Source organism: Anolis carolinensis, chromosome 3 (genome assembly GCF_035594765.1).
Source record: "Anolis carolinensis isolate JA03-04 chromosome 3, rAnoCar3.1.pri, whole genome shotgun sequence".
NCBI lineage: Eukaryota > Metazoa > Chordata > Lepidosauria > Squamata > Dactyloidae > Anolis > Anolis carolinensis.
In genome coordinates, this window is record NC_085843.1 from 29341787 (window position 1) to 29354977 (window position 13191).

The 13191-nt window shown below is 34.4% G+C and overlaps 1 protein-coding gene across 5 annotated transcripts in view; it reads right to left on the minus strand.

Moving 5' to 3' along the window:
* The window catches only part of sacs (sacsin molecular chaperone), an 89530-nt gene that overhangs the window by 30829 nt on the left and 45510 nt on the right, over nt 1–13191 (minus strand). For 4 of the 5 annotated variants that reach the window (XM_062974636.1, XM_062974635.1, XM_008108004.3 and 1 more), the window contains 7 exons: nt 12934–13021; nt 10561–10646; nt 9070–9181; nt 8588–8734; nt 6726–8208; nt 4339–4430; nt 3866–3892 (listed from right to left, as the gene is read on the minus strand). In XM_062974636.1, the coding sequence (XP_062830706.1) occupies nt 3866–3892; nt 4339–4430; nt 6726–8208; nt 8588–8734; nt 9070–9181; nt 10561–10646; nt 12934–13021 (2035 nt within the window). The remainder of the gene's footprint in view (nt 1–3865; nt 3893–4338; nt 4431–6725; nt 8209–8587; nt 8735–9069; nt 9182–10560; nt 10647–12933; nt 13022–13191) is intronic. The other variant, XM_008108003.3, reaches the window with a different exon arrangement.

A 13191-nucleotide genomic window follows, 5' to 3' on the forward strand; every position in this document is an offset into this window, starting at 1 on the left:
ATAAAGAGATACTGCTGGAAGATGAGAGCCCCAGGTTGGAACCCATTCAACCACCTACTGAGGAAGAGCAAAGAAGGAGTATGAACCACACTGTGTCTAATGACACAAATGGACCTTAAGCCAAAAATATGTTTCGCTGCTGTTATGCTCAGATGTGAAAGGAAATCAAGAATCTGAATATATATAATGTGAACATGGAATGTGAGAGGAGTCAATTGGGGCAGGCTAGAAACTGCAGAAAAAGAAATAGAACATTTAAACATTGCAATACTTTAAGCAAGTGAGCTAAAGTGGATTGGAAAAGAATACTTTCAAGCAGATAATAGTTTCATCTAAAAATGACACTTTGAAAATAAAAGAATGGCATTAAGAGTGACATTAACAGTGAGGCCTGATGTAACAGAAAATTCGAAATCCGGCTGCCATCCATTGGACTAATTGAAACTTCCATGTTTATACTTCAACTTAAGAGGCGGAAGAAAAAGAAATCAAAAGATTCCATGTTAGTGTCCATGAAAAAATGATCACAAATAAAAAAGACATATTGATAATCACAGCTGACTGGAAAATAGATGTAGGAAGCACAGTAGAACCAAACACTGTTACAGTATTTAATCTAGGAACAATACATGAAGCAGGAGAGCAACTTACTTTATTTTACAAATCAAACAGTTTCTTCATTGTAAATACATTAAGCAACTAAAGAGATGACTATAAGAGACACAAACTTATAAAGTTCCAAAGTGGAAATTAAATAGACTATATAATTGGAAGCAAAAGATGTAGAACTGTTATACTTCATGTTATACAACAAATTTGACAGAGATAGTTCAATACGCAGTAATGTTATTACTGTATTTATGAATTTAGCACCAAAATATCACGATATATTGAAAACATTGACTACAAAAATGGCTTGGATTATCCAGAGGCTTGGATAAACGAGCTTGGATAAGTGAGACTCTACTGTATTTCCATATAAAATAAGATCACAGACCATCAATTGCTAATAAAATTGTCACAGACTAATACTGAAAATCACAGTAAAGCTAAAGAAGACAATTAAATTAATCATAACACAAAGATATAGTCCAAGGAACATCAACAAAGAATTTAAAGAGCATGTGAAGGATAGATATGAACTATCAAGCCTTACACCATCAATCAGAAGAACAGTCAACCAAATCCAAAGTGAAGATAATTGGAGGAAGGTCTTTTATACCTTGGTTCAAGTATCTATTGAAATGGATACGGCAATGAAGATTATAGCATAGCACAATCTGGAAAATGAAGGAAACTGACAGGAAGAAAATCAACTCATTTGAAATGGGGGGTCATGGAGGAAACTTACAAGTACTGCCGACTGCCAAAAAAAATGAATGAGTTCAAGAGCAAATCAAGTCTGACTTCTCACTAGAAGCTACAGTGACTTAATTGAAGTTCTTGAACTTTGGACAAATTGTAAGATGACATGCCTGACTAAAAATGTTTAGTAAAGTGGAAGGTACCGGCAGTAGGAAAGCATGAATGGTAGATTTAAAGGAATCAAGGAAGGTCCCGCGCTTACATAAATTTTTCTAATCCTTTGAAAATAATTTTTAGGCACTCAAAAGGAAAACAGCTTCCTCTTCCCTCTTCCACAATAAAAAGCATTTTCAGAGTTTTCTTTTGCAAATGGAAGTAAATTCCAGATTACGTTAATGAAAGCTTACTCCCAACCAAGAGCAACATGTCAGCCTTCAATGTGCTGAAGACTCTGATATTTACCAGTGTGTTCTACCATCAATGTTTTAGTATCAATGTAATGTAAATTACATTCCACAACTTCATTGTATGAAGAAAATTTCTACTATGCATAACAACGGAATCTCTTTTTGTATTTTTACACATTATGTCTACAGGCACATATTTTATGTCTTGATTTTTATCTCCTACATGCAGCTATCATTCCAGTCATGCAAATACACTAAGGCATACTCATCCTTTTTCCAACAAGTCTTTTAACTCAGTATAGCACTGCAAACCTGCATGCCATTGATATTTCTTGTGAAATCTGAGAGGAAAATCTTAAGAAAGCATAGGCTATTTGGCTGACTGCATCCCCTTGTACGAACCTGCCCAGGCCCTGAGATCTTTAGGAAAGGCCCTTCTCTCGGTCCCACCTTCATCACAAGCTCGGTTGGGAACGAGAGAACAAGCCTTCCTTCTTGGTGGCTGCCCCTCGACTTTAGAACTGCCTGCTCAGGGAAGCCAGAATGGCCACCTCCCTGCTGTCCTTCTGGCAGCAAGCTAAATCTATTTTATTCAGGCAAGCTTTTTAATAAAGTTTTTAAGATCATGACAGAGGCTGCTGTCATTTTATATGTGTTTGTGGAGTTAATCTGAATTGTTCTTAATTCTAATTATGTTGAATGCCGTTTTAATATTTGTATATTTTAAATTTTATGCTGATATTTATATTAAGCAGCTTTGAGTTTCCTGTGGGAGAGATAAAGTAGGGTATAAACAAATAGAAGAATAAAAAGAGAAAACACATTACCACAGGTAGTTTGTTTTGATTTATTTAAAATGGAAATGATTCGGCTTTTCGAGGTATATTTTATTCACTTTTTTCTTGACCTCTATTTTACTTTCTTACCTTGATACAATAAATTGAGAAAGAATTAACCATCTACTTTTGACACTATGGAAACATTTAACTTACATTAAAATTGTGTAATGCTCAAATAATAATGGAGCAGACGGATGACAATCTTGTGATCAGTGCAATGTTAAAATGCTTTATGTTTGATGGTTTATAGTTTTTAATGGTCTAGTTTATAGTAATATGAAATTGTTTGTAGATGCATGATATATTGTCTTTATTGTATGTGAGGCACTGCATTTTGCCATTTATTTGATGTGAACCACTTTGAGTCTGCCCAAGGGTGACAAAAGCAGTCTATAAATGCAAGCAAGCAATAAATAAATAAATAAATAAATAAATAAATAAATAAATAAATAAATAAATAAATATGGTCATAAAGGTACACATACATTCCAGTTCTAACATGCTAGTATATGATTCCATGATAACTTTACAGCTCTTGAAACTAGCATGTGTTCACATAGAACTTAAAATTGATTGAAGTTGAACAGACAGTTTCAATTTCTATTGGATTTTCTGTATTATGGCACTTAACCTATTCATCTTTATTACTAAAGAGTGATGTGACACTTCAAATTAAGAATGCTATACATTTTCAAAATTATCTTATGGACAGACAGACTACCTTTGCTTTTCAATGATGTCAGGTCAACATCAAATTCAGAGATGTATGTTTTCCTCCTGATGATTTCAACATTTTGAGATGGTCTAAATGTAAATCCAAGCAAGTTTCCAAAAGGATATATTTCTCACTAATGAACACAGTTTCCAAATTTACCCACAGTGAAAAGTGGATTCAAACTATTCCAAAAACAACATTCCAAAAAGCAAACACTGGTTTTGCCATGTTATATAAGAGACACTGTTTTACTATGCATTTTATACAATGGAACTTTAGCATATAAGGATTTTGATATCCACAGTGGGCCCTGGAACCAAAACCTAATGGATACCAAGGGACCACTGTATATATAAAGTAGTAGAAACCATATCTTTCAGACTATTAATCAAATTTCTGTAAACAGTCATATGTAAGTCAGTAAGGTCATTTTTTTCAAATATGCTTTAAGTAGTATTAGTATATGTAAATTAAATTTGCAAAAGCACATATGGACGAAGGAATAACCATTACAAATCTTGACAAGCAGAACATAAAAGTAATCAAATGCACACAAATGCTGGACTTCAACTCAGCAGTTACTCAGACAGCCATCCTACCTGAAAATCCCCAGAGTAGTTGTTGGGCTAAAACATAACAAAATGGATTTTGAGGAGGACAAATGCTGCTTTTGCTACTTAACATGATTTAATTAACAATATAATATCACCTTTTCTTTGTTTTAGGGAGTTTTGATAATAACATCTCCATCCTACTCTGAATATACATTCAAGAATAACGTTGCACTGTCCATGGATGTAATAAAATATATAAATATTATTTTTGATATTTTTGAAAAAAAATAAGCTATTGTTCTACATATAAAATATGCAGGTATTTTCACTTATATTACTATGCAGACAAAGTATGAAGATACTGTGGCCTCATGGATATGTCATATGATTTTTGAATAAATATTTCATTCCTTTTTCTTTGATTTATATCTATTCTTGCAATGTTTTATGCCCTGATCAATTGACATCAGTTTAATACAGTTCCCTTTATCTCAATGAGTAATATGTACACTTTTTACCTCTGCTTTTAGCAGCTTCTTTCAAAGCAGCCAGAATGTGAGGCTTTACGTCATCAGCAAGTAATCTTCCTTCAAAACCTGGAAAGAGGGACCTAGTATTTTATCAAAAACAGAGTATCAATTAACAAAACGATTTGTATTATTTTTCAAAGCCACAGATAGGACACATAGTAATATTAGACTTTCTTCTCACAGAAAGTGGAATAAAAGCTTTATTCTTCTCCTTGCTCACACCTTTCTTAAACCAGAGTTGGAATCCTATGGCCCTCCAAATTGTTTATCGAAAAGGCACAGCAACATTACCCAACACAACTAAGGAATGTTGTGAAGCTGAGATCCAACATTAAATAATTGATTCAGAAATTCCTCAGTCAGACGTACATGATCTTAAATTATTTCATTATCATCAATCACATAAATGAAGATAAAGTAGGATCACATCGTACATTAACATAACCCAACCCAATTGCTAGAATATTGTCAGATGAATGAGCTACACTGTCTAGATCAGGGGTCCCCAAACCTTTTAAACGGGGAGCCAGTTCACGGTCCCTCAGACCATTGGGAGGGCCAAACTATAGTTTAAAAAACACTATGAACAAATTCCTATGCACACTGCACTATATCTTATTTTGAAGTAAAAAAACAAAATGGGAACAAATACAGCCTCAATGTTAATAATAATAATAATAATAATAATAATAATAATAATAATAATAATAATAATAATAAAGAGGGTTGGAAGAGACCCCTTGGGCCATTTAGTCCAACTCATCTTGTTGTATTTCAAATAAATAAATAAATAAATAAATAATAATAATAATATACATCACACAGTCCTAAACGCTTGGGAAGTATTTGACTTGTGATTTTGTGATACGAAATCCTGCATATATATCTCATTTGCGTCTTTGTGTCAATAATAATAATAATAATAATAATAATAATAATAATAATAATGGTTGGAAGAGACCCCTTGGGCCATTTAGTCCAGCCCTCTTCTTCCTTTGTGCACCAAAAGCACTAGCAAAGTATCCCGTAATAATTAATTATTAATTAAATGATAATTAAAATATAAACAAGCAAAGCTTTGGACTGAGTGCACCGGGCGAGGGAGGAGGCAGGAAAGGTGCGCACCTTTCCCTCCCTCGGTGGAGGAGGAGGGAGCCGCCGCTGCGGGGGGCGGATAAATGGCTTTGATGGGCTGCATGTGGCCCCCAGGCCGTAGTTTGGGGACCCCTGGTCTAGATGTTGTACACAAAGGTTGAGTTTCCCTAGTGAAGCAGTGAAGAAGAAATAGAAGAATAAGAAAACAGCCAATATGAGATATGCATGGATACATTTTAAGCATCACAAAGCAATTTGACACCCAAATAAAGGTCAGGATTGTCATGTGCTGGGACAAGAGTTTAAATTTTACCTTTCCCCACATATATAACCAGCTATGGTTTCAATGAAAGCTGTCTTTTCCACCAGCTGTTATTTGTCCAAGTAGAATACCAATGCTACTTCACCCTTAAGGAAAACAGCTGCTTTGAAAAGGAGCAAGATTTTAATTGTAAAAATTGTACAGGAGGAAATGGTTCAGCGGAAAATTATAACAGCCCCACCCATACCTACCATTGTGTCCTGAGAAGAAGAATAGACATATACATGTAATCCACTTATTTTTTATATTGTTTGGTACTGAGTGAATGGGAAAATATATTAGCAAAATGCTAACAAAACGTTACAACTACGTACAGAAATGTGATTATAAAGGTTCAAAGTGGGTGTGAAGGTAAGTGTCAATCCCAACTTCTTTCCCATAGTCTTTTGCCACTTGTCATTTCTTTTCCTTCATCATTGTTTTTGTGCATGCTCCTTGAAACCCTTCACTGCTCCTAGAAATGGGTGAGTCCGATTTTGCATAAAAACATGTCAATATCTCACCACTGTTCCTGTTTAGACAACAATAATGCTGTTCTCCTATCTGTATATCCACATGTATTCTGGGCCCTTTATTTCCAACATGACACATTTTTCATCCCCCTTAGTTTAAGTTCTGTCAGTTGCAAACAGTTCTGATAGCAAGTAGGAATTAGAGCATCAGGTGATGCCATGAAGGCAGTTATTATACTTTATTACACCTGAGAAAAACAGTGTAATTCCCCAATGATGTTTATAAGGAAAAGGGTCACTTGTCTTTCTTCCAGCTATAAACTTTCAAGTTACATATCCCCCTCTTCCTATGCTACAGGGTTCTAGAGCTGAAGGAAAACAGACAAGCCTGCAAAGCTGTGTGATCCTGATGTGCAAGATAAGACTAGTTTAGGATTTAAATTTTAAGCACACAAATTTTTATTTACAAATAAACTGTAAAATAAAGTATGAGTATTATGTTATACCTTGGGTAACTCTCTGAAGTTATGTAAACTGCATCTTGATCTGATGCAGATGAAGAGAATAAAGTAAAACTTCCATTCTGTAAGGGCAAAAGTTCAAGTCCAATAAGTTCATTATAGTTTCCATCACTAAGCACGAAGTCTAAGATGTGCAGCTTTGCATCAGCAGGTCCCTTATGTCCAGATTTTCTTAACACTTGGCGTACTGTACCAGGCGTCACTTTTTTCACAGGCTTTGTACTATAAACAATGAGGTCAATTGCCTTAGCAATATTATCTGGTACTTTAGCAACTTCTTTCCCTGAGTCCTGGAGGTAGTTTAATACAGCTTGGGTGTATTCCAAGCTTTCATCCATTTCTGAGAAGTATACTTCTTCCACCTTTATCCATTTACCACTAATGGAATAAATCACTTCATTCTGGAATAACTCTTTCAAAAGGGGTTCTATAATTGACTCCCAGTGAACTTTTATTTTGTTCTTTTGTGGCCACAGTCTGTAAATTCTGTCAGCTGACAGAGGGAAATCTGAATTCTCATCTGTTTCCATTCGTTTAATTGCTTCCAATATAAGAGTTGCATAAGCTTTGGGAACCATATTGGTCACAAGAAGTTCATTCCACAAGGCTGCTGGGTCTCGCCACTGATCAAGCTCTCTCCATTTGATGCTTCTTCTGTTATCAGTAAGGCCAAAAAACCCACTAACATGAACTGGGAGGCCTGTCTTACTTTCTTCCCCAGGTGGTAAAGGAAGAAAGCAAAACGCTCTTCCTGAAAATTCTGCCGCAGCTCCTTTTCCTTCTCCATCACTTGATAAAGACATAGCTATACCAATAGTTGGGATATACTTCAAGTCATCAGCCAAACAATCCAGATCACTACACATTCCTCTTCCCCCAACACTGTTGCATACCAACCAGGATGTCTTTTGTGCGTCTTTAATACTCTCATCTTCTAGAACAATGTTTATATGGTACGTCACACATGTTACACTATTACTTGGAATGCCTTTACAATACTGGTTTATTGAACTTCCCAGAATCTTGATCGAGTTGGGTTTTTCATGCTTCAAAGCTTTGTTCTCACTGGCAGTTACTCTAAAAATCAGTCGCTCTGTCCCATCAGCTTCCCTGACATGTAAGGAAACATCTTGCACACTTTTAAGAAACAAAAGAACAGTGTCTGCATCTGCTCTGAATGAGTCAAACAATTCTAGAACTTTTTCCTTGTTATAAATATTGCTACTCAGTTGGGAAGGCTGCTCACGAAGAGGAAATCGGAAGAATGTACCAGGGAAGTGTCCATTCTGAAAGGTTTCTTTAGTGCTTCCAAACACACCAATGAAAGGTGCAAACTGGTCAGTCAATTCATTCATTTCTTTGAAGTCATCTTTGAGATTCCAGCATTGACCTGACTCATGGGGTCCAAAAAGTGTCTGATGTGGGTCCAGCATTCCAATTTGGTCACCACTGAATATACTAGGGACATCTATAAAATAAAAGCAAAAATATGTATAGCACTGACAGAAAAAAAAATCCTTAAAAATATTTTGAATATCTCTAATATAACACACTAACACACACTTCAAAACTGAAATAAAGAAATTGTTAAAAAAAAACATCAGGAAAGTCCAGCACCACCATACACATATTCCTTTTCAATTCCCTAGTTGATCATATTTCACAAAGTATTCTGTCATTGTTTTACAGCAAAACTACCTCTGATGAACAATATACATTCTATTAAATAGCTTTTTTTTAAAAAAAAAAAAACACTTTTTAAAATCAAGATGCATGCATAAATGGTGTATATATCTATTCAAAAGGCATTTCAATGTTTTTTTATAAAAACAGCTTTGCTACAATACCTGTAATATGATAAACCGAATTAAATCCAATTCCAAATCTTCCAACTTTGAGAGGGTCATCTTTCTTTCTGCTTCTTGCTATCTCCTGAATACCATGCCAGTCTTCAGGGGTAAAAATAGCATTGTTGTATACATAAAGTGCAGAACCTAAACAGGGAAAGCAAAATAATTGTAAAATATGAGATCACTAGGAGGAATAGCTAAATGGTTTTACATAGAATAAAACTACTAAATATTACAATAATGATAAGCTAAAGTTAAGTGGACTTTGATCTCAGTTGATTCCTAATTCTAAATGAGTTTTAGGAATGTGAGCTTCAATAACACAGCCAGTGTCTTGTAATTAACATACTTTCCATTGTAAATCTTTGCTAGCAAAAAGACAAATAGTTTAGATTACAGTGCATGTTGAAAGCATGGCACCTAACCTGAAGGACCATGAATGAATCTTTGTGAAAAAAGATACATAAGAGATATTTTACCTTGGTACTGAGCCATGTCTTTAGACCAGAGAGACTCATTTCCATATTGAGTTTCATCATATAGAAACCTAACTTCTGTGGCACCAGCATCTTCTGCATTCTGAATCAATTCCTGAAAACAAAATAAATGTATTATTGAAGTGGTTGAATCACATCACAACTAATCTATATTACTATATTTATAGCAGATGTACTGGGGTGATTATTTGAAAAGCCTAAGATGCAATTTAGGACAGCACCATTTGTTTCATGAATTAGAAATTTCCAGATTTTTTATTTCTAGGAAATATCAAGTTCATCAACCATGTTTTATGCCCAGCTAAGACACAACGAACCATTGTCATTATATATACACAAAAGGAATCTCCTTTCCTATGGCTTCAAACTACAGGAAAGGAGATTCCACCTGAACATCAGGAAGAACTTCCTCACTGTGAGAGCTGTTCGGCAGTGGAACATTCTCCCCTGGACTGTGGTGGAGGCTACTTCTTTGGAGGCTTTTAAGCAGAGGCTGGATGGCCATCTGTTGAGGGTGCTTTGAATGCGATTTCCTGCTTCTTGGCAGGGGGTTGGACTGGATGGCCCATGAGGTCTCTTCCAACTCTACTAGTCTATGATTCTAAAACACAACAAGTCTCAGGTCTATAGTCTCTATACCTGAGAGAAGACCAATTCTAGTCTAATACTCTAATTTCAAAAATACAATTTGTACAAATCACAGTTCTGTATATTTGAAAAATTTGGGAAATTTGATTGTTAAAATCCACAAATAAAAAAATTTAAAATTCTAAAACAAAAGTCTAAAACAAAATTCACAAAATTAAAAACGACACAGGCCATAATATTGAAGTAAAACCCATAACACTATTAAGTAACAGAATTCCATTAATTAGTGAACAAAGTACTATGTGCAAATAGAATCATAAACATATATTCATACAAATTCCTAACATATTCTGATTTTCTTTCTACTTTGTAACCCTTCAAATGCTTAATTATTCAAGGTAAAATTCATAGTTATATTGGGAAATCAGAGATAAAATTAGATAAAATTAATCACATGAACAGTTCAGTTGAAACTGGCAAGCTAAAATTAAACATAGGAACCAAAGTTCCTATCTTTTCAGATGTTAAAAAGGAGAAGACAGTGAAAAGAAGATAAGCACAATCTTTCCGTGTCTTGTTTACCATCGTTTTCTCAACCTGTCTTAACAAGATAATTCAGTAATATGGGAATAGATAAGTACATCTTCAATGTTGTGGCTTTTATCCTTCAATAAACAAGCTGCCTTCATCCCTCTTCTTTGACATTTTAGCAAATTCGAGCTAAACAACTAAAACAGCATTTGCCAATTGTTCTGAATATTTATTTTCTCCAGAAGAAAAAAGGAGCATGAAAAAACAAATCTCTTATGTAGCCTCAACATTTCCACACATTTTACATGTACCACTGTAACACTATAACACACATGCTAATATTGTATGTTTTACCTTAAGAATTTGCCCTCCTTCAGGATATCTTCTTAAAATGTCTTTAAGGAAATCAACAAGTGGTGGAGTTGTTTGTCCAAAACGACCTAGATACGTAGAAGAAAGAAAGACGTATCCATTTTTACAGAAGACCCAAACGTATTTGTTATCTTTTATAACATTGCATCATATTATGGTTTTAGATTGTTTCTGCAAATTTAAAATTTGCAGGTTACAAGCTAAGTCTGAAATCATACACACAATAAGAGTGTATTCCTCTGAATCCAGCAAATGTTATTTTTGAGCAAAGATGAACAGGATTGTTCTACTTAAAATTTAACTCTTAGATGTAATGCCATAAAGAATGTGTAATGAGGTCAAGACTGATTTTATCCTATTTTGGGAACAGGTTGTGGAACATATTAAGTATATTTTAATAACAGTTTATAAAAGAGACTTGAAATAATTAATTTTGGAAAGTTCTGGAAAGCCTTAATTGTGTGAAACTCTTTGATAGCAGAGCATTTCACACATAAAAGGAAATTAAAAAATATCAAACTTGTGTATAGTTTGTACATGTTACATGGCTGGCGATAATTGAATTATTTATTTATTTGCTAATTGAATTATTTATTTATTTGTTTGTTTCTTATACAGTAGAGTCTCACTTATCCAACGCTCACTTATCCAACGTTCTGGATTATCCAACACATTTTTGTAGTCAATGTTTTCAATATATCGTGATATTTTGGTGCTAAATTCGTAAATACAGTAATTACTACATAGCATTATTGAGTATTGAACTACTTTTTCTGTCAAATTTGTTGTATAACATGATGTTTTGGTGCTTAATTTGTAAAATCATAACCTATTTTGATGTTTAATAGGCTTTTTCTTAATCTCTCCTTATTATCCAACATATTCACTTATCCAACGTTCTGCTGGCCCGTTTATGTTGGATAAGTGAGATTCTACTGTACTTCTAACCCCACTCTTCTCACCCGAAGGGGACTCAGAGTGGCTTAGAGATTATTTATACAAGAAGAAATAAGATGAAGAATTATACAGAAATCCAGGGTCATATTATGACTAAAGTCGTCAACCTTACGTAAGTTGGACAGTACTACTTTTTGAAATGGATCAGTGGGACCTGATTATAATTTAGGTTGCAATTCTGTTTGTTACATTAAAGCAAGTTTAATAATAATAATAATAATAATAATAATAAATTTCATTTGGATTCCACCCTACCTCCCCATGAGGATTCAGGCCAGCTGCCAACATAGTAACAGGCAAACATTTAATGCTTATATAAACAATGCAGAGCTAGATATAGATCTATAATTATAGATACTAATTTCATATATGCATTTCCCCCTGAAACGGGCTGTGGCGCAGGCGGGAGAGCAAGCCAGCTGCAATTAACTGCAATGAATCACTCTGACCAGGAGGTCATGAGTTCGAGCCCCGCTCGGAGCCTATGTTTGTTTGTCTTTGTTCTATGTTAAAAGGCATTGAATATTTGCCTATATGTGTAATGTGATCTGCCCTGAGTCCCCTTCGGGGTGAGAAGGGCGGAATATAAATGCTGTAAATAAATAAAATAAATAAGTTTCTATAAATTCAGTGGAATTATAACAGAGGTACTGCAATGTTAAGACTAAATTGAAATGCTAATTAGACTTTAAGAAGATTAAATGAATTAATGGGACTGACATGTTTTTTTTTCCAATAATTGCTTCAAAGGATCTGCTCTTGTTAGGATTCACAATTGGATTTAGGCTTTTGTCTGAATATCCACATTTCAAAGTAGCAGAGTCTCACTTATCCAAGCCTCGCTTATCCAAGCCTCTGGATAATCCAAGCCATTTCTATAGTCAATGTTTTCAATATATCGTGATATTTTGGTGCTAAATTCGTAAATACAGTAATTACAACATAACATTACTGCGTATTGAACTACTTTTTCTGTCAAATTTGTTGTACAACATGAAGTTTTGGTGCTTAATTTGTAAAATCATAACCTAATTTGATGTTTAATAGGCTTTTCCTTAATCCCTCCTTATTATCCAAGATATTCGCTTATCCAAGCTTCTGCTGGCCCGTTTAGCTTGGATAAGTGAGACTCTACTGTAGATCCAAGATGCGGGCTTCAGAAACAATACAAATCATGTAATTTTGTAATTTAAAGATAGATGTTTAATCTGAGCATTTGCAAAGATTTTACAGGAAACACAAGTTGGAATTTAAGTATGAAAAGAAATATGTACAGGCTTTTCTGGATTTGAAATTTTAATATTGAGTCTTGTGGTCTGATGATAACTTAAGATGAAGATCTAAGATTTAAGAGAAAAGTACAGACTAAAAAAAAAGATTAGAAATTGTTTGCTATACCTCCTCCTTTTAGTCCCTTTGACAAAAGATGTAGAAATACATGATTCTGAGAAGTTTGAAGGTCCTCCACCTTAACACTGTCTGATAACTGAAAGGAAAAGAGATTTTATATTGTTATGTTTGGCAATCCTGAATGTGCCACAGCATTTGGCATATTCAGACTCTACTGTAAACCACACTTTTTATTTAACCCAAATAAATACATTGTTGCTATAAAGAACTCCTGCATTAGTTGTAGAAGTTCTGTTCCTCACCAAC